This window comes from Zingiber officinale, chromosome 7A, assembly GCF_018446385.1.
Source record: "Zingiber officinale cultivar Zhangliang chromosome 7A, Zo_v1.1, whole genome shotgun sequence".
NCBI lineage: Eukaryota > Viridiplantae > Streptophyta > Magnoliopsida > Zingiberales > Zingiberaceae > Zingiber > Zingiber officinale.
This window is the reverse complement of record NC_055998.1, coordinates 3287216-3309464: the sequence shown is the minus strand read 5'-3', so window position 1 is coordinate 3309464 and position 22249 is coordinate 3287216. Positions and strand designations below refer to the sequence as shown.

Sequence of the window (22249 nt, the reverse complement as noted above, 5' to 3'; positions counted from 1 at the left end):
GATCCAGTTTCATCTCAGTTGAGCCCAAAAACTCTGCTACTATTGCATGATTTCATTTATCAAATATTGGTTTATGTCCATTTATTCTATCACTAGTGGTTCATAGATTATCCCGTTACCCATGAGGGATAATTTATGAGGAAAAGTAAAACTACTTGTAAACTTAGTCAAGATAATTCATTCACTACTTGTCATGCTTCTAACATCACAGAGCTATCAACAATATTTTCGAAAGAAACATAGTTTGACATCTAAAAGAAAGGAGATTCCTTTGTGAATTCATGATCGCATGAACTCAATTCCAGCATTAACTTCATTGGTTTATGCTTTCCTATCAATTTGGTCCCTCAAATTCTACAAAAACATAATTTTCTTTTTAAAAAGTAATATAATCCCTAAATCAACGGCCACACCAAAAACAGAAACCCTACGAAGAATGTAAAATACCTCACTTTTCGGTGCTGGTCGCGGCTTGCGACGGCTTTTCTCCGGTGTGATCGGTGCCCCGCGAAGGGAGGGGATTGGATCCCTTGATCAGCCATCCGAGTGCAAAGAATGAAACGCCGGCGAGGATGGCGGTGCCCCAGGCCTGGGAGTACCACCGGCTGTACTGCCGTATGGCAAAGCGCCACTGATCCCTCAGCGTCGTGACGTCGGGGTTCACGGAGTCCGGCGGGTTCGGATAACGAGCCCCCTTCCACCCCGCCGGATCCTCGGCGCCAGGGATCGGCGTGGGCTGCGGCCTAGGCTTTGGGGATGGCGCCGCCGCTGAGATACTGGGCTTACGCGACTCTGCCATTTCGGACGGATTCTGTAACGCATGGCTGTTCATGTGAGAACTTAAAAGGCGTCCTCGGCCCAATGATTTAATTGGGCCACGCCCAATTAATTCTCTTTTAATTACAAAATATGTAATTTTTTTATATTGATATTGAAATTTGTTCTCATATACTGTCACGTGTCGATCAAGTTAGTAATATAATTAAATTTATAATATAATTAATATTACATTAGTGATAGAATTATATACTATGCCTATAATCTTTAATTATAACGATAGTTATATTTTTTTATTTGATGTCTATTATTATTTATAAGGAATATAATTTATATTATTATAAAATAATAAAAATATCTTGCGATCTCTGTCGGCGGTGGTCGGCGGACGGCGGTGTCGGTGCACGGAGGCGGTGACGACAACTACAACGTTGCGATCAGTTGATGCAGTAAATAGACTAGGAATATATTTAACATTTAAATTTTAGTTAAATATTGAGTTTGAAATGTAATTAGATTATATGTTGTTGATCTTGTAATTCATATTACAAAATTTTATTATCTTTTATAATTTAGATTACATTACAACTTTTAAAACTGTATCAAATAAAGTAATCAATATTGTAATGTAATCTTGATTGCATTATAAGGTTGATTATCTCTCAACAAACATAGCCTAAGTGAAATCGTCAAACGCGCTCCTTCAAAATCACCTTCCATTATTTGGAAAGGAGGGAAATCATAATAATTTCATCCGATAATAATAATAATAATAATAATAATAATAATAATAATAATAATAATAATAATGATGTATGTAACGAAAGATTGAGACAACCAATAGGACATTTTGTATCCATTAAAAATCGATTTAAGACCTATTGATAATAGCACCTTTATATGAAATATTTGCACTACTATGTGGGAGTTACATCAATAGGGGGTGACTAACATATGTCGCTTTTTCACAGTTTTTGAAAAGTATATAGTAGAAATGAAATAAACACGAACACAATACTAACACCGTCTCTTTTTTACTTGATTCACAGTCTGTGATGCTAGTCCAAGGTGTAACGACCCGGCCCTTTGGCCTCTTGGGTGCCCCTTGCGGCGGCCCGCTGGCGGCCCCTTATGTCGTCGGCCCATTTGACGACCTCTAATATCGTCGACCGACGACCCTTGGCCGTGCCGTTACTCACTAGGACTTTCCACCCCTGGCAGTGGATTTTTGTCTTCCCCAGGATTCGAACTCTAGACCTCCAGGCTAAGTAGTAGAGTTTATGAATTCTGATAGCCAAGCCGCTCACTTGGCTACCAGGATTCATAAACTCTACTACTTAGCCTGTAGGTCTAGAGTTCGAATCCTGGGGAAGACAAAAATCCACTGCCACGGGTGGAAAGTCCTAGTGAGTAATGGCACGGCCAAGGGTCGTCGGTCGACTGTTGGACCCCGTGGTAGTTTTGATGTGATCAACCAAGTTGGTTAGGTCCTGCTGTGTTTGATCCCTGTGTCTGAGTGTGCAGGAGCTTAGGAACACAGGAAGTCGAGCGGAAGACGCAGCTAGCGAGAAGGACGGCACGGGAAGGGAGCCGACGGGCTCGGTGCGTCCGAAGGACGAGAGAGCTGCGGAAGAGTACTCCGGTGGGCGTGAAGAGCGTGCGCGGCGTTCGAGGGACGTTAAGCCGGGACGGAAGGCTACTCGAGGAGAAGGCCGGGAATTGGGTTCGGGTGAGCCCTATTCCGGTTGGTCGCAATCACCCAAAAGAACGGAGCAGAAGGAAAATTGAAGGCGCCTTAAACACATTGAAGGCGCCTTAAACACATTGAAGGCGCCTTGAACACATTGAAGGCGCCTTGAATGATTGTTTAAGGCGCCTTGAGCAGTCCAGTTTGACCGTTTATGCTGCGGATAAAGTTTTATCCGCAGATTGAGTTGGAGGCGCCTTAAACCTTGTTGGAGGCGCCTTGGACCCTCGAGATAGACTTTCTAGGAGCTATAAAAAGGCCCCTGGAGCTAGGAATTCAACAACAACTCAAGCAATCATTGTGTAGCCATTCCTAGCAATAGTTCTAAGCTTCCAAAGTGTAAAAGGCTTCTCCGCCTTCAGCAAAGGAGATTTTTCTACTGAGCTTTTTCTTACTGCCCTGGATTAACAACCTCCTTGGTTGTAACCAGGTTAAATCCTGTTTTCTACTTAATTTCTATTTCCTTGCTTAGTTTAATTTTATTTCTGCCTTTACTTATTTACTATTGCATTAATTGAGTTGAAATTCGAGGAGGGTATTTTTATTTTGTGTTTTCAGCAATTCACTCCCCTCTTGCCGGCCTCCGCTGCACCAACAAGTGGTATCAGAGCCAAGTTGCCTCAGAAGGACTAACCGCCAACTGAAGCACTACGATCAAAACGATGGCCGGAGCGAACATTCATCCCCCGAAGTTCGACGGAGACTTCGCAACATGGAAGCGCAAAATGGAGGTATTTTTTAAAACAGACTTTGATATTTTAATTACTATGAAATATGATTTTGCAGCTCCTAAAGACAAAGAAGAAAACACGTGGAGCAAAAAGGAGCAAGCGGATTTCGTCGCCAACGGAAAGGCTGAGTTCCACCTACTCAGCGTTCTGCCGCCGCAGGAGGTAAACCGGATCGGAAGCTATGACTCCGCGAAAGATCTCTGGGAAAAATTCCTGGAGCTTCATGAAGGTACCTCCGAAGCGAAGCTAGCAAAGCGCGACATCCTCCGGAACCAGTTGACGAACCTCCGGATGAACCAAGGCGAGAAGGTAGCGCAACTCCAAGCGAGAATCAAGGAGCTGATAATGCAACTAACGAACCTTGGAGAAGAGGTAACCAACCGGGACTCTATCCGGTACGCACTCAATGCCTTCCCGAGAACTCCAGAGTGGGCCTCCTTAGTAGATGCATACTATATCTCTAAGGACCTCGAGGTAAGTACGTTAGAACAGTTATTTTCGACTTTTAAACTTCACGAATCTCGAGTTTCAGAGCCAAATGGAGTAGAGAAGACCGGTCAGAACATAGCTCTAAAGGCAAAAGTAATCGGTTCTGACTCCGAAGCCTCGGGCGATGAATCCGAAGCAGCACTACTGGTAAAACGGTTCAATAAGTTTTTTAATTCTAATAAATTTAGACCGCAGAAAAAGAGGCATCAACAAAGAAAAAGGACGGTTCATTGCTACAATCGAAGAAGGGCACATCAAGGATGACCGAAATTAAAGAGAAAGGAGAAAGAAAGGAAAAATCACAAGAAACCCGAATCCTCCAAGCACAAGAACCAAGGCTACTTGGTCGATTCATCATCCTCCGAGTCGACATCAAGAATTCTGGGACTAGCGATGGCCAACCATCGCCTAGAAGAAACGTCTAGCTCGAAATGAGCATAGATGAAGGGGAGGAACATCAGAAGGAGAAAGCAATGATGAAGGGGGAGCATCGCAAGATGAGGTAAGTAAGGTACGTGCCCTAAACTCTAAACAGTCTTTTGAGTTTATTAAAGCTTTATCTAAAGAATTAGATCAATTAGAAAAAGAAAATAAAAATTTGAAATCTGAAAATAAAAATCTAAAATTAGAAATTGAGAAATTAAGAAATAATACATGTTTAAATAGATTTCCAAATTCAAAAATTAAAGTTTATGGAAAATTGAACTGGTATATTAGAAACCATCAGGGCCAGCTTAGAAGGATACCCAAAAATTATGTACCCCCTAAGTATCTGAATAACCCTGTAGGTAGGAACCTCTATTGGGTTCCAAAATCTGTGCTTAATTAATTTTTCAAAAATTAAAAGCTTACAGTGAGAAAATTAAATATTGAAATTCTTTATGGAAGCTTTGTCTAAGGAAGTGGTTGTTGCTCCAATAACCAAGAAGGCCTAGTGCCTCGCCACGACCTGGAAGCTAAAATATTGAAAAAAAAATGTTTAATTAACTTTCTGAAAAAGCATTAAACTAGAATTAAATAATGCTTTAAAAGTTCTTAAATCTTTTTAAATTTTTAAAAAGTCAGATTGTGAAAATTCAAAAATTTAAATTTGACTTAGAAATTTTTTTATTGACTTAGAATTTTTTTATTGACTTAGAATTTTTTTTAAAATTCAAAAATTTAACTTAGAAATTTTTTTTGGAAAAATTCATATTGACTTAGAAAATTTTTTTTGAAAATTCAAAAATTTGACTTAGAATTTTTTTGTTTGGAAAAATTCGTTTTTGAATTAGAATTTTTTTAAATTCTATACATTTCACTTAACTTAGGTAATTTTTTAACCCCATTTTTGCTGTGATCAAAGGGGGAGAGAAAAATACAAGTTTAGGGGGAGTTAGAAAATTTTGAAATTTCTGTTATTATAAAAAGTGTTGCAATTTTACTAATTGCAAAAAAATATGCTTAACTTGTTAGTTTAGTAATTTTTTCTTTAAAATTACTTTTTATGTCTATTTTAACCCTAACTTGAACTTGGGTTGATGCACATCAAAAAGGGGGAGATTGTTGGACCCCGTGGTAGTTTTGATGTGATCAACCAAGTTGGTTAGGTCCTGCTGTGTTTGATCCCTGTGTCTGAGTGTGCAGGAGCTTAGGAACACAGGAAGTCGAGCAGAAGACGAGAAGGACGGCACGGGAAGGGAGCCGACGGGCTCGGTGCGTCCGAAGGACGAGAGAGCTGCGGAAGAGTACTCCGGTGGGCGTGAAGAGCGTGCGCGGCGTTCGAGGGACGTTAAGCCGGGACGGAAGGCTGCTCGAGGAGAAGGCCGGGAATTGGGTTCGGGTGAGCCCTATTCCGGTTGGTCGCAATCACCCAAAAGAACGGAGCTTCGGAAGCTAAAGAGGAGAAGAAAAGAAGACAAAAGAGGCTGAAATTACTGTAGCAGAAATTACTGTAGCAGTAACCTTGAAGGCGCCTTGAACACATTGAAGGCGCCTTGAATGATTGTTTAAGGCGCCTTGAGCAGTCCAGTTTGACCGTTTGCACTGCGGATAAAGTTTTATCCGCAGATCGAGTTGGAGGCGCCTTAAACCTTGTTGGAGGCGCCTTGGACCCTCGAGATAGACTTTCTAGGAGCTATAAAAAGGCCCCTGGAGCTAGGAATTCAACAACAACTCAAGCAATCATTGTGTAGCCATTCCTAGCAATAGTTCTAAGCTTCCAAAGTGTAAAAGACTTCTCCGCCTTCAGCAAAGGAGATTTTTCTACTGAGCTTTTTCTTACTGCCCTGGATTAACAACCTCCTTGGTTGTAACCAGGTTAAATCCTGTTTTCTACTTAATTTCTATTTCCTTGCTTAGTTTAATTTTATTTCTGCCTTTACTTATTTACTATTGCATTAATTGAGTTGAAATCCGAGGAGGGTATTTTTATTTTGTGTTTTCAGCAATTCACCCCCCTCTTGCCGGCCTCCGCTGCACCAACATCGACAACATTAGAGGTCGCCAAATGGCCAAAGGGCCAGGTCGTTACTCACTTGGCTACCAGGATTCATAAATTCTACTACTTAGCATGGAGGTCTAGAGTTCGAATCCTGGGGAAGGTAAAAATCCACTGCCAGGGGTGGAAAGTCCTAGTGAGTAACGACACAGCCAAGGGTCATCGGTTGACGACATTAGAGGTCGCCAAATGAGTCGACAAATGGGCTGCCAAATGGGTCGGGTCGTTACACAAGGTACGTGATCATTAGTCGCTTTCGTTGACTACAAGAAACCAAATATGCAACCAGGGATGGATCTAGGATTTTAGATCTGGGGAGGCCGTATATTAATGACAAGGTCGAATATTAAATAACAAAAATAATTATTAAACATATTATATTATAATGATCTCTTCACATTTTCACGAATATTATATATTTAGTTAGAATGTGGAATATAAAGGAGAAAAATAAAATTAAAATTCAATCCAACAAAGATTCAAACTTGAGAAGCATTTTGAAGAAAACATAATCTTACCATTAGACCAATCATGCACAACTAAATCTAGTGGGGGCAAATAATATATATATATTAATGAAATAAAAAAAAAATCTATATAAAATAATATTATTTAAAATTTGGGGAGGGGGGTGGGCATCCTTGGGCCCTAACGTAAATCTGCCCCTGTATGCAACATAATTAAAGACAACAATAAAAATACTGACAATAAAAGGAATCGAAGCTTGATCGTTGTTGTCAGAGCAGCACTTTGGCGGAGTTTTGGAGCAGTACGCAGATCGTTTGAGTGCAAAAAAGTGTTGTTTTGAGTTGTTGGTCAAACACTATTTTTATAGGGCATTCAAGGTGCCTTGAATGACCCAGGGCACCACAAGTGAACCTCATCCGATCCAATGCAATCATGCATTATCATCTTGAGATAAATTTCCCAGTTAGGCTCTTGGAATGACATAGGGAGCCTGATTCCAGATGCCTCAAAACAACCCAGGGAGCCATGTTCCAAGCGGCTCTAAACAATTTAGGGTGCGTTGGATCCTTCTCCAAGCATCTGGATCTTTGTCTAGGCTATTTGCTTTAGCTGCCTACATCACAAAGTTAGCATACAAGCATAATATAAAAGTTGACATAATTTTGACAGTCTCGGGACTGTTTGTCTTAACTTTTAGATTTTCAGTGAATCCCTAGATCGGATCGATGCCTAATGTTCCCTTCAATGGAATGTGTTCTCACCAACTCCTCTCATGAGAGTTTACGCGACTTGTCAAATATCCGGTCCTTTAGAGCTGTTTGGTCTTCCTGCTTGGCATCGAATCCTCCTACTCCAAGACATTCTCTCAATGTTCGGTTCTCCATGTTGGGAATCTTTGGACCTGCCAGAGGGGGGGAGGGGGGGGGGGTTGAATAGTCGATCACCCAAATTGTTCGCTTCCACAATGACATGTCGATTTACGTAGTTCAGAGATAAAGTTCCTACTCCATGGCTGTACATAAGGTGGGCAATCCCTATCCGTCGGTGAATTAGTCTCCGAAAACTCCGGCTAGCTCAATTCTCCTTGTCGGTGGAGAAACATCACCACAACTCGATCAAGAACATAATGATTGCTATGAAGGCTTGAAGATTCTAATTAGGGGTTAACCACATCTAATTTCGTTACCAAGGTCAGCCACCCTAAGCTCCATTATATAGAGCTTAGGGAAATTATCAAGCTGATTTTACCATTACTAGTCGATTGGTCCTCACACCAGTCGACTGGTGCTGGCCAATGACACTCCATATAATCCGTGATTCTGTCAATGACTCTTTATCATTCGACTGGTAACATTAACAATCGACTGGTGTTTCAGCCGTCGGACACAAAAACATTATGTGTCCTGCCCTAGTGGACTAGTCTAGTTACCAATCGACTGGTAAAATCCTAAACCTAAAGTTTTCCTTTTTGAGTACATTTCTCTCACACTCGGACCCTCAGGACTCATTTAATTCTTCTTCGCAATCTTGACCTCTTGCCTTCAATCCTCCTACCTTTGGCTCTTGTACCTCGAATGCATTCAAGCCCACAGTTTGCCCCAATGTCATCCTTTACGTATGCCTCAAAGTGTGATTCCCTCTGCTTATCCTTGCTGGCTTGTCCACGATCCTTCGGATGCTCCATCCTTCGCCGAACCCGAAGATATCAAGCTAAGTCATATATGTATCCTATAAACCTGCACAACTCAAATACATATATCAAATACAAGGGTAAACCTAACTTAAACCCTTTACCCAAACATCAAAACTAATGGTCACATCGGACCCTCAAGATTGCTTCCAACAATCTCTCCATTTTTTATATTTGGTAATACATTTAAGTTAGGGAAAGCATAATAGCAATCAACCATGCAAATGAAATATGCAACATGTATTGGAACCTATCACAAGACTTCCCCTACACCTAAGCTCCCAATTGAGCTAGAAATTTCTCATCACAAAGGTATTTAAGGTTTTCCACTTAAATCTTACTTCTCTCCCTTTTCCTAATATCAAAAGGCTTCCAATAATATCCCAATTGTAAAAACTTGATCATCAAACTGACCCTAAACTTGTGTATTTATCCCCCAAGGATCTCATACATCTATACAAGTTGTCCCGGTCAAACTCATTGCTCAGAAATAGTTTTAGATTGTATCAGTCGACTGCTCTAGATCCCAGTCGACTGCCCTCATCGAATTAACCCCGCATAAATATTCTGTGCTTGATGAACAGTGCTACAAGTCGATTGGTAACTGATGCAGTCGATTGACACCCCTATTTCAGTCCAAACTACATTCTGAACATAAGTTTAGAAATGCACAAAAAATTTTACAAACCTCCAAAAATTCTCAAATTTTGTGGAGAGGTTTGTTTTATACGTGACTACTTGGAAAAATATATTTAAAAATATATATATCATGGATCCCAAGATTGATACAAAATCTAAAACTATCTAAATGGTTCACTTGAACTTTAATGTAAAATCCTAATTTTGACTTCCTCTTGATATATATGCCCATATTAAATCATAATATATCCCTAGCATTAGTTTATATGACATTTATACATGTAAAATCAATTTTCATGCAATATGAACCCAATTTCATATTTCCTACATGAAACTCATCCTAATTTTGCTAATTCCTTGGATTGGAGATTCAAGTTCGTCTTCAAACCACTTGGCACATTCCATGACTCATCTAGAATTCCAAGGAGGGTCCACTTGAGATCCATTGACCATGAGTCTCTATTTGACTCTTTGAGCTCCTCTTAGAGCTCTTAACCATAACCACCTCATCCCTACCATAATTATATGCAACCCTTACATATTTCTTCTCATTTGCCTTAGATGACTCTCCCTTGCCATTATCATTTGCCACCCTAGCATATGATTTCTTTTTTGCCTTGGAGGAACTAAATAAGTATTCTAAATCCAATATATCATTGTTGATTTTTTAACTACCCAAAATCTTATCTAACCCTATCGATACAACCTTGAATCTTTCTAAGATTTTCTCCAAACTATCAAGCTTTACCTTCAAAACTTGATTTTCATTTTCTAGATTCCTAACCCTAGAATTGACTTGTCTACAATGGACATTCCTAGATCTACCCATCTTTCTAGGCATATGTCTCTTCTTCTTAGAATTTTTGCCTATGTTCTCCATTACCTTCTTCTCTTTAGGTAATAAAAATGTAAATTGTCTAGGTCTATCATGCATAAATACCTTAGGGTTAATTCCTAAATTTACCCTACTTCTATCAAAATACCTAAAGCTAAATTTTTTCATTGCTATATGATGATAATCATTATCAATCCTAACATGCATGGGGAAATTATAATTTGAATTACAATTCAAATTAAGGTATACCTCCCTTACCCTTGAAGCTCTCCCTCAACTTGAGCTTCTCTTCTTCTCTCACTTCTTCAAATATGCTAGCTTCTTGATTTCTCTCTTCTTGGGGTACTTGGTGTGGTAATGACTTTTCTCCCCACACACGAAGCACACAATGCGCATTCTCCTCCTTTCGATTTCTTCATTCCTACAACCCATATTAGTATCTTAAACAACTTGAGTGAGTTTAGGATTTACCTTCTTCTTATCGATTGGATACCTACTTTTGTAGTGTCCTTTCTCATTACAACTGAAGCAAACGACGTGGTCTTTTGACTTGACTTCGGTGGAGATTCTTGTAAGGTTGACTTTCAAGACTTCCTCTTAACTTGTCTTGGATTCTTCTTCAATCCTTGAAGATGTGGATGACACTTCCTCATCTTCCTTCTCCTCCGAAGTTGAACACATGTCAACTTTCAGTTGCTTCTTCTCCACTTAAGCCACTACGTCCCTTTCCTCGGACTTTTCTTCTTCGTGTGTAGGTTTATGTTCTTCATCTAGAACCATCTTTATCTTGCTCCACAAATTATGGGTGTTTTCGTACTCACCTACATGACTCATCACGTCATTAGATAAAATATTAATCAAAATTGATATTACATTTTCATTTGCCTTTAATCGTGAGCTTTGCTCCTTGGTCCAATAACATGGTCAGAGGTTCTTCCCTTTCTGGTCTCTTGGAATTTCAAACGGCTCCTCAACAACCATCATGGTGTTCTAATTCATCTCGAAGAAAGCCTTCATTTTCACCATCCAAAAGTAATATCCCGTAGACTTTCCCTTCATACTTTGGTGGAACAATTAAGTCGGCTATCCTTAGCTTCCTCTGTGGTTAGTTCGATGGAGAGCATCCTCGCTCTAATACCACTTGTTGGGGATCTTTGGACCGACTAGAAGGGGGTTGAATAGTCGATCACCCCAAATTGTTCGCTTCCACAATGACTCACCGATTTATGTGATTTGGAGATAAAACTCCTATTTCACGACTGCCCGTAAGATGGACGATCCCTATCTGTAAGTGGATTAGTACCTGGAAACTCCGGCTAGCACAATCCTCCTTGTCGATGGAAAAATCTCAGCACAACTCAATCAAGAACACAAGGATTGCTATGAAGGCTTGGAGACTCTAATTAGGGGTTAATCACATCTAATTTCGTCACCAAGGCCAGCCACCCTAAGTTCCATTATATATAACTTGGGAAAATCAACAAACTAATTTTATCGTTACCAGTCGACTGATGCTGGCCAACGACACTCTATAAAATCCACTATTCTGCCAAAGACTCTTGATCAGTCAACTGGTAACATTACCAGTCGATTGTGTCTTAGCCATCGGGCATAGAAATATTTTATATCCTACCCTAGTCGACTAGTCCAGTTGCTAGTCAACTGGTAAAATTCTAATTTTAGGATTTTCCTTCCCAAGTACATTTCTCTTGCACTCGGACCCTCACGACTCACTTGACTATTCCTCGTAGCCTTGACCTCTTGCTTTCAAGCATCCTTCCTTTAGCTCTCATCCCTGGATTCATTCAAGCTCGCGACTTGTTTCAATGTCATCCTTCGCATATGCCTCAAAGTGTGTTTCTCTCGGCTTGTTCTTGCTGTCTTATCCACAGTCCCTCGGATGCTCTATCCTTCACCGCACCCGAAGCCATCAAACTAAGTTATATGTGTATCCTATAAATCTACACAAATCAAATACACATATCAAATATAAGGATAAACCTAACTTAAACTCTTTACCCAAATATCAAAACTCACGGGCACACCGGATCCTCAAGATTGCTTCCAACACTCTAGATCCATCAATCTGCTAACATCTGGTCCTCTAAACCCATCTAGACTTCTCGCCTGGTGTACTTGAACTATTAAGTGTTCTACCTAATATATGGTCCAGCTGACCTACGTACTTAGACTTTTCCTTGCCTAGTATTTAGTCATCTTGACCTACTAGGACTTTTTCCTTTGTCTAATATCCACTAGGATTTTTGTTTTACTTGGTATCCAATTAACTTGACCTACTAAGACTTTCTGATTACCTTATTTTTATTATGACAAATTCAAAGTTAATCAAAGATTAAAAAATATATTTAAAATCAGACATAAGGAACATATTTAAAAAGAGATATAAGGATTAAGTCATTTTTAAAATATACTTTCTTTCCCTTAATTTGATCTCTCCTCCTTAACTTAACCACTTCCCTTAAATTAATATTTTAAAGTTTTTAAAAAATACTTAAATTTTAACTTTTTAACCACTTTCCTGAAATTAATATTTTAAAGTTTTTAAAAATACTTAAATTTTAAGTTTATACTTTCCCTGTGTGACATATATTAAAAAATTGAGTTTAAAATCAGAGCAATGCATATTTTTTAAAAAATATTTTCAAAAGTTAATTACATAAGTATGTGAAAATAATTTGAAAGGAGCATTTAAAAAGATTTAAAAAACTTTTTCAAACATCGAAAATGCTTTAGAATTTGTAAAGTAAATAGAATATTTCAATAAGGTTTTACCGGTTAAATATTTTTTTTAAAAGCTAAGTGTTTTTTAAATAGTCATTCAGAAATATTTAAAGTTAGAAAATGAATTTTTCAAAAAAAAGTTATTAAATATTTTAATTTGGAAAATAACTTTAAAATTAATTTTTAAAATATTTTGAAATTTGAAAATAACTTTTCAAAGTAATTAAAAAATAATTGAAATAAGATTTTTCAAGTTTAAAATGATATTTTCAAGAAGATATTTTAAGAGAAGAATTTTCAAGTAAGGAGAAATAAGATCGAGTAACAAAAATTTTAAAATTATTTTATAAATCTAATAGAATTTTTGAAGAAAGAAAAAATATTTTTAATGTTATAGAGAGTTTTTGATAATAATATTTTTAAGCGCTAGAAAATCTCTGAAGAAATAATTTTAAATTATAGATAACTTTTTGAAGAATTTTAGCCTTTAGAAGACTTATTCCAACCTTTAAAAAAAATTGCACTTAAAAAAACCCATATGAAAAATTTAAGAAATGCTTAAAAAACATCTTGCAATAATTGAAACTTAGCAATTAAAACCTTAAGTAGGTTGACAGATCTTAGAGTCTAAACATACATCTCATTCTTATTTAAGCCTTGCTAAGAAAGGATTAAAGGATTTTGGCTTGGTAGTGAAAGTAAATAATTGAGTAAATAAGTCCATGAATTTAAATTCTAGATTTTATTTATCAAAACTTTGATTAATTTGATCTAACTTAAAATTAAATTTTTAATTAAGTTTAAATTAATTAAATTGGAGTTTCTTTAATTCAGTTTTATTAAGTTTGTAAACTATTGATTTTTATTTATTAATCAGTGTCAAGTTATTTAAGTTAAGTTAGATTAATTAATTAAGTTTTAGTTAATTTAAGTAAGTCAGTTTAATTAAGTAAAATTATTTAATTAAATGAATTAAAGTAAATCAATTAAAGCAACGACTACTTCTGGAGAAAGTATTTTAAAAAAATTATACACTTAATTTTCTTATTGAAAAATCATAGTTTAACTAATCTAGGATGTGGCGACGTGGCTTCGGTTAGTTTCACTTAGCTAAGTAGACCAAGTAGAGTATGTCTTATCCTACCTGACTACCTAGACCAAACTTCTCTAACGTACTATCATCTCACCCCACCCTGATACTAGGTTGGGCAAATATCAATCACGTCTAAATCTTTATCTAATCATTCTAAATTAGACATCAAATAAACTAAACATGCAAAGTAAAATAATAAATCAATCAAGCATATAAGTTTATCTAATAACAAAAATAGTTTTCCTATTACCTCCCTTTAGATCATAATCTCGATAAGGTCTATCTAGGTAATGTATTTGACCCTTGAAAATCTAATATTGGTTTAGTCCAACTTGATTAATCAAACTTGATTTAGGGACACATACTTGGACTTGATTTATAACCGCTCAATTTACTAAAGATAAATATGATTTGAAATGAGTTTTAGCTTGGTATCTGAGTCCAGATCAATTGTATAAGACTCTTTATTTTTCAAGTAGCATATTAAGATTTTTGGAGTCCAAAGTAAACTGTTCTAATACTTTTTTAAGTTTTTTGATTTGAACTTTCAAAGTAGAATTTTCTTACTCAAGTTGTTGTACTTGAGTTGAAGTTCCACTTTGAACTTGTTCAGTTGACGAACTTGGGCCAGTCGACTCCTTAAGGGCTATTATCTCCTTTTGGAATGACTTGACTTGGACATTGAATTTGTCTAATTTATGAGGTAAATATGATATTATATTGTATAATTTTTCAACTAATGTAGGACTTATAGTGGGGGTTTGAACCTTCTGAACCGGATGCAAATTTATGGCTTGACTCGGACTCGACTTTGGACTCGGTCTCGGACTCGAACTTGGGTTCAAATTTGGTCTCGGTTACTTGAGTTTGTGTTGGTAGTTCCAATAAGCTTCCTTGAGCATGTTCTTCCTCGTTCGACTCTTCCGATGATTCAGACCACATTACTTTCAGAGCCTTCTTTCTTCTTTGTTTTTTGTTTCCTTTATGTTTGGACATTTCGGCTTGTAGTGTCCCTTCTGATTGCACTCGTAGTATGTTACTTCTGACTTGGGATTTATGGTCCAACTCAAACTCGATTGCTTGCTCTTTGATCGGATCAACTTCTTTTTTTTTTTTTTTGAGAATTTTTTGAACTAGGTTGACTATTTCGAAAGTGATCACTTCGCCATCTTTTGAATCCGATTCATCTTCAGATTCGGGTTCGGTTCGATACTTGTGCTTCAACTCCTTTGTCTTGATTTTATTTGTAATCAAAGCGAAATCTTTCTTGGCCGGAGTAGTATTAGACTGTTCATGTAATTCAAATTATGAAAAAAGTTTGTCTAATTTAACCTTTGAAAGATCCCTTGAAACTTTGTAAGGATCTGCATAGATACTCACAAAGGTTTTCTCAGAAATGCTTGCAAAACGTACTTGATTATGTCGTGGTTTTCGACATGTTATCCAATCACATGTAGTCTATTGAGAATATCTTGAATTTTGGCGTGAAGTTGACTCGTCGATTCTCTGTCCTGCATTTTGATATTGTACAATTTATTTAAATATAAATCACGCTTACTTACCTTCGTGTCGAAGGTCCCTTTGTGTAGCTCGATCAACTTCTCCCATAGATCTTTGGTGCTTTTGAAGGGTTCAACTTGATTCAACTCTTCTTTGGTCAGGCTGCATTGAAGAGTGTGAGTTGCCTTAGCATCGGTCTCAATTTGTGTCTTAGTGGCGTTGTCCCATTTGCCACAGGTGAGTGATACTCCTTCAATGGTGGGAAGTGTGAATCCTGTTTAGATTACGATCCATATCTCCACTTGGATCAAGTGGTATTCCACTCGACCCTTCTAGTAACTAACATTCTCGCAAAAAAAAAAAAAAGAGGCGGTTGGGCTGTATTGTACCCTTCTTGATGGGCCATCAAAATAAATCTTGCACACATGAAACTGTACCCTTCCAGGGGTTGCACATTCAAAGCGCCCCTGCTCTGATACTAATTGTAGGATTGAATAGAGTGTTAGGGGGGAGGGTGAATAGCACTGTTGCTTTTTAACGATTTTCAAAAAGTCTATAGCGGAAATGAAGTAAACATGAGCACAATGTTAACACCGTTTCTTTTTTTATTTGGTTCACAACTCGTGCTATTAGTCCAAGGCTGGCGATCGTTAATCACTTTTATTGGGGAATCCATTAAGTATTTGATAAATACAAGAATTCAAATATGTAACACAAGTAAAGACAACAATAAAAATACCGACAACAAAAGGAATCAAAGCTTGATTGTCGTTGTCGGAGCAACACTTCGGCGGAGTTTTGGAGCAGCACAAAGATCTTTTGAGCATAGAAAAGTGTTGTTTTGAGCTCCTAGTCGAACACTATTTTTATAGGGCATTCGGGTGCCTCAAATGACCTAGGGTGCATCAAGTGAGTCTCATCCGATTCGATGCAATCGTGCGTTACCATCTTGAGATAAACTTCCTGGTCAGGTGCTTGGAATGACTTAGGGCATCTGGATTCCAAGCTCCTCAAAATAGCCTAGGGCGCTAGGCTCCAGGCGCCTCCAAACAACCCAAGGCGCCTAGGTTCTAGATGCCTCCAAACAACCCGGGGTGCCTTGGATTCTTCTCCAAGCGTTTGGATCTTCATCTAGATAGTTTGCTTTGGCTACCTGCATCACAGAGTTAACACACAAGCATAATATAAAAGATGACATAATTGTGACAGTTTCGGGACTATCTGATCCTGACTTTTGAATTTCGAGTGAAACTCTAGGTTAGATCGACGCCTACTGTTACCTTCAATGGAATACATCCTCACCTACTTCTCTCATAAGAGTTTACCTGACTTGCCAAATATTCGGTCCTCCAGATCTATTTGGGCTTCATGCTCGACATCCGATCTTCCGACCCCCAAGACTTTCTCTCAATGTTTGGTCCTCCAGATCAATCGATCTGGTAGACGTCCAATCCTTCAAATCCGACTAGACTTCTCGCTTGGTGTACTCAAGTTGCCAAGTCTTCTGCCTAGTATCCAGTCTAGTTGACCTACTAGGATTTTCTCTTGTTTAGTATCTAGTCAACTTGATCTACTAGGATTTTTGCCTTTGCTTAATATCCACTAGGATTTTTACCTTGCCTAGTATCCCGACTAGACTTCTCGCTTGGTGTACTCGAGTTGCCAAGTCTTCTACCTAGAATCCAGTCTAGCTGACCTACTAGGATTTTCCCTTGTTTAGTATCTAGTCAGTTTGATCTACTAAGACTTTCTAATTAAGATACCTACACACTTAGTCAACCTGATTTAATCATAATATAATTTAACTTTAAACCCTTTATCAATATCACAATTCATCTAGTGCACTCTCAAACAACATCTCTTTCCTTGGAGTTGGACCTTCAAGTCGACTTTTCTGCTAGTAGAATCAATTAACTAAACTTTAGATATATGCATATTTGTCTCAGCACCAAACGATAAAGCAAACGTTTTTCAAATGTTTGAAAAAAAGGAATGCAAAAGATGCAACATCCAAAATGCATAAAATATCCAAGACAACCTGTTTGGATATCCAACTAACACCAATCATCTCAACTCTGATCCACTCGAATCACTGATTGTTCCTACGGCCTATAGACGACCACAGGCACGGACATGCCATGGAATAGAGCCCAATCAATCTGCCAATTCACTGAGAAACAAAATTAACAAATAGCCACAGAAAATAATTGTTATTAGATGTTCAGTTAAGTCGATCAGAGGAACACAGTCGCTCTCCGTTTTCCTCGCCAAAATGGATGTTAGCATAATTAGACTCAAAAATACACCAACGTTCCAATCCAATGGGAAAAGATAATATCCTTTAAGTTTTCCTGCCACTGTTCGGCTTTGGCTTAGATGCAGTAATATTTCTACCTTCACAAGGAGTACAAGGAAATACTTCCGCATAGCTTACCAGTAACAAATTCAGGAAATCCAACTAGATAAGCTCAAAACAGTGGCAAAAGCTTCTGATGTCAATGAGAATGGATGTGATCCTTGAGCTTACCAATTTGTAAAGAGGGTAAGGGATCTAGCAGACACAGGATATAGGGGTAACAGAGACTAGTGAAGTATATCAATAACCTTGACGACTTGAAGCTATGCAATCCTGTAGCTTTGTGACTTCCCTAGATGTCAATGGTCTCTGTCAGATCTTGAACAGCCAAACTCTCTGATATCGCAGCTAATGATTTGATGTTGCACTTGATAAGAGACTCAACAAAAAAGCAAGTATCATCCCTGGTGTTCCCTTCAGGCACATCGACAATAAATGACTCTATCACCAATGTCCATGGTCTCCCATCAATAATCTCAGGGTGTGCAGTTAATACAGATGAGTAGTTCTGAAGAAACAATTAAAGATTCATGAGCACAGATGCAGTTAGGTTATAGCAAACCTGAGGAACATTAAGCTCAAAATAAGCTCATCTTAAAGATTTAATAGGTAGCGTTTAAAATCACTAACATATTATCATCCGGTAGATAAAAGAAAGCAAACTTCTCAACATTTCCATAAAAAAAAAAAATAAAGTTGATATTAACACGAAACCAAAAATCCATGATGCCTTATTTGTAGTCAATCTGTGCCTTAGCATTAGCCTAATGCTGCCAGCAGCCACACTAGTGACTAGTGTCACTAAATTTGCATAAAAAATGGTATCTTCAAAACAGCAATTCTCAACAAATTAATAGCAAGTATCCATCACTTGTTCATTTGCAAGGTCGGTAGAAAAAATTAACAATGAACAACACTTATAAGGAATAATGTGAAGACACTTGATACTCATGACTAAAAAAAGTTCATATTGTTGAATACTGATTTAGATGTGTTTCCTTATGTCCTTGTTTCCTATGATAAAGCTAGGGAAAGAAAAAGATTAGAGAAAAAATTCCATAGAAGAAATACATAAAAAATAAATAAAAAAACTTTTTAAAGTCAGATTTGAGCTCCAAGTGAATTCTTTGGCTAAATCTAAATGTAAGCAATACATACTTAAACTAGAAAAAGTGATCTTAATCTTTTTCTTCCCACAAACTTTTCTGTCAAAAGAAATAGATTTTCTGATGCACTATTTTCTTTTCTTCGTAGAAAGCATGCCTTGTAAAAATTATAATGTATTCTATTATGATCAAAAGTCCAGCGACATATACCATTTTGGACATGCATTTTTTTAACCTTGAAAGGAAAAAAAAAACACAGTGCTAATAGAATTAGACATATCTAAATTTTACACTAACAAGAAGTTTTCAGGAAGACTACTAGTCTCAACATCTACGCAACTTTGAATACTGCAAGAACAAGTAACCAGGCAGAAAGGAAAAAAAGTAGATGAAGGCTAGAGGAGCAAAATGACCTGTAGCTTATGGTCCCCTCCAACAATCTTGATGCTCAGGATACGTTCGTTGTCATCAAGCTGTTCAAGCCTTTCAGTGCTGGTAGTAGCAGGGAGCCCCGACTTGATGTTAACTTCTCTCAAGCATCCCACTGCAAAATCCCCTTGCATCATGCATCTGCTCACAAACGGCTTGTACCGCTGCGGCTGATCAAATCGCCTCACCAAAGACCAAACCTAACAAAAGACTCCACAATTACAAAATCACACACGCTGATCTAGTAGTTCAAGTAGAAATTTTCAAAATAGTAGCATCTATTATCCATCTACGGTTAACGAAAGGAGGGTTAACCGTTCAATCTTTAGAAAACTAAGAACAAATTTTTGACTTCAACCCAAAGAAGATGCAAAACAGTTTCTTGATAGCTGAAAAGTATGTTCTCAAAATCTTGTTTTTAGAGAGTAAAAGGGAATAAAAACAGTCCCGTTTCCTAGTACGGCTGGCCATTAATCCAAAAGTACTATATTCAAACACTAAACCGAAAAGAAATAAAAAACAGGGTACCTAACAACCCAGTAATTTCTGAAAAAGGAAAAAAAAGAATAAAAGCGAGAAAGAGATGGTACGAGATGGACGGGGGCTTTGATGTGCTTGAGCACCGACGAGCTGCACTGGTTTCCCTTGGGATCGTAGCGGTGGAATCTACGGATGTACTCCGCCTCCATATCCCTGGATCCAACCCCCGGCGGGTTCATCTCGTCGGCGAGACGCCAATACTTCCTCACGCTGCTTTCGCTTCTTCCGACCATGTTTGCCCTTGCGATATTCCTCGAGGCGAAGGCAAATCAAGGTACCTCAAGCCTCAAACTCCTACGACCTCCCGCTAGATCGTTCCCAAATCGATCGGCGTTCGTTGTGTGGCCTCGTTCCACTCTCCGCCTCGCTTTGCGATTGGATGTTATTCTATTTGTTCGTTTGCTTTGACCTTTCTCTTAACCAATTCCTTTCTCTCCCTCCGCCTATACCAAGAACATAAATGCCCCTGGACTTTAAATTATTTATGTAATTGCCAACAGAGCCACTTTGTAGTGGAACCCACAAGAACTAGCAAATAGTAAGCTCATCTGATGCTGCCGGCGTCTTGGCGAAGCCAATAAACTCGTCGTGTCGGTGGTGGCATAAAGGTAAATAATTCCAAACACCGTGTCTACATGTTCATGACGGACAGCCATTCTTTTACGCATTTGTCGTTACATATACCACGCTGCAAACGCGGGCCCCCGAAATGGAAACCAACTGCAGTACAGGTAAACGAAACGAGTGGACTCATTCCTATTTTTCTTAATGCTCATGTGTAAGTTGGATTTCTTCCCTTCGACGAATGGAGGAGCCATCCGGCTGCGTGAGCCGTTGCATTTGTTCCTCGCTGGCACTGACGGTGGATTGAAATCCTACGTGTCCCTGAGTTACGGGACCGTCACTGGACCAGACAAGTTTGACGTAGAACGGACCGTCCTTTTCGTGGTTAAATACATGAATCGTTTAATTATCTCGAGTTAGTTGTGACAAGGAGAGAAATGTATTTAATCGTATATCTTATTGGAACCTGGGGGTTCAAGCATATCCCCTCCCCCTCTCTGTCAGTCTCTGAATTTTTTATATTTTGATTATTTCAGAATTTAAAGAATAGTGTCGAGGGAATTGACTCATCTGTGATGTATAAGATTATATATGTACGATACGGCGTGTTATTGTCGGGAATCTGAGAAGACGGTAGTTGTCGGAATGACGTATCTGAAATACTGACTATATCCCCATGACTCAGATGGTGAACTGTCCTCTGTATTGACCAAGTCGTCAGAGGTCTTCCGGTCAATGCAATCTGCAGCCAGCAGCCAGGTTATCCCGATCTCTAGTATCCCGATACTCGAGACGGGTCCCGCAGATATATAAGTAGTCGAATAATAATAAAACAATGACATAAGTACAAGATGAGTACGATGACGTACCCTGGTCCCGGGGGCGCCCTCGGATGGGTCGATGAGCGAATCGCGATGCCGATCGAGTCGTTGTGGCCCTGACGAGTAGATGGGTGTGAGCCAGCTGAGGAGCCGGATCTGAGAGCGACGACATGAAATCCAGTGCAACAAGGATCCAAAAGGACAACGTGTAGACCGAATATGATAACGGCTCGTAGACCGACACACGACACGTAGGCCGGATATAATAGCGGCTCACAGGCTAGAAGATACAAGTAACTCACAAGCATGATAACAATATGCATAGCGAAACACAACACGGCTCGATGGCCGGAACCCCATCTCGATTCGAAGGTCAGAGCAAACAAGCAGTACGCAGGCGGCAACTGCACAGAGGGTGGTGACGTCCACGGGAGACGCCGGTTGTGGCCGCGAGAGGAAGCGACGGTGGTTACCGGAGGTGACACCCACTGGAGGCGGTGGGTGTAGCCGCGGGAGGAGGCAGCGGCGGCTGTCGACGGTGACACTCGTTGGAGGTGGCGGCTGCCGACGTGCACTGGTGGCAGCGGTGGTGCCCGCAGGAAGTTGCATCGACAACTGCTAGAGGCAATGACGAGGCTCCTTGGCAGCGTCAACGCCGAAGGGAGGGGAGGAGACGAGGTAGAGGAGAAGAGCGGCCGGAGGTTTCTGCTAGTGAGCAGGGAGGGATAGAGGAGTAATGGCCGGTCTGCCCGGTGATCCAGCGGCAACGCCACGAGGAGGAGAAAGAGAGGAGAGGTAGTCATCGCCGACGTTGTGAGGAGGAGAGGGAGAAGAGAGGTGGCGGCGGCCGGCGCTGGCGCCGACGAGGAGCATGAGAGGCTGAGGAAGAAGACCTTTCCCATCTTGTTGGTGGCGGCGGAGAAACACGAACCAAGCCCCCTCTTTCTCTCGAATCGACCTCCTCCTTTTGACGCATGAACAGGGCCCCCTCCCAAGCCCTAAGCCATCAAATGACAAAAATAACCCCCTCTATCTCCATAATCTCCCCTATACCCTCATGCTACATCCACATCACAAGCCTCCCCTTCAAGTCTAGTCGAAGGAGGTGCAAGTCCGACTGACTAGACTAAGCCCAAAACAAAATCGCTACCGAATGCGAAATCGGATCACTGGGCTCGTCTTATCACGTCGAACGAGTAGCTATGGAGATGCCAAGCAAGTGACTCAAGTAGTATCGAGCGAG

The 22249-nt window shown here is 39.3% G+C and overlaps 1 protein-coding gene across 1 annotated transcript; it reads right to left on the bottom strand.

Moving 5' to 3' along the window:
• Positions 1 to 17091: 17091 nt before the first annotated feature.
• LOC122000770 (abscisic acid receptor PYL3-like) lies at positions 17092 to 20033 on the bottom strand. Its single transcript, XM_042555222.1, has 3 exons — positions 19672 to 20033; positions 19066 to 19281; positions 17092 to 18054 (listed from the first exon to the last, which is right to left on the bottom strand). Exons 1-3 carry the CDS (start codon positions 19852 to 19854, stop codon positions 17839 to 17841), a joined length of 615 nt encoding a protein of 204 aa, XP_042411156.1. The 5' UTR covers positions 19855 to 20033; the 3' UTR covers positions 17092 to 17838.
• Positions 20034 to 22249: the final 2216 nt, after the last annotated feature.

Coding starts and splice junctions, on each gene's coding strand:
- LOC122000770 (XM_042555222.1), bottom strand. CDS start 19,854: ATGGTCGGAAGAAGCGAAAGCAGCGTGAGGAAGTATTGGCGTCTCGCC. Junction 19,282..19,671: donor TCAAAGCCCCCGTCCATCTC/GTACCATCTCTT, acceptor GTCTTTTGTTAG/GTTTGGTCTTTGGTGAGGCG. Junction 18,055..19,065: donor GAGGGGACCATAAGCTACAG/GTCATTTTGCTC, acceptor TTGTTTCTTCAG/AACTACTCATCTGTATTAAC.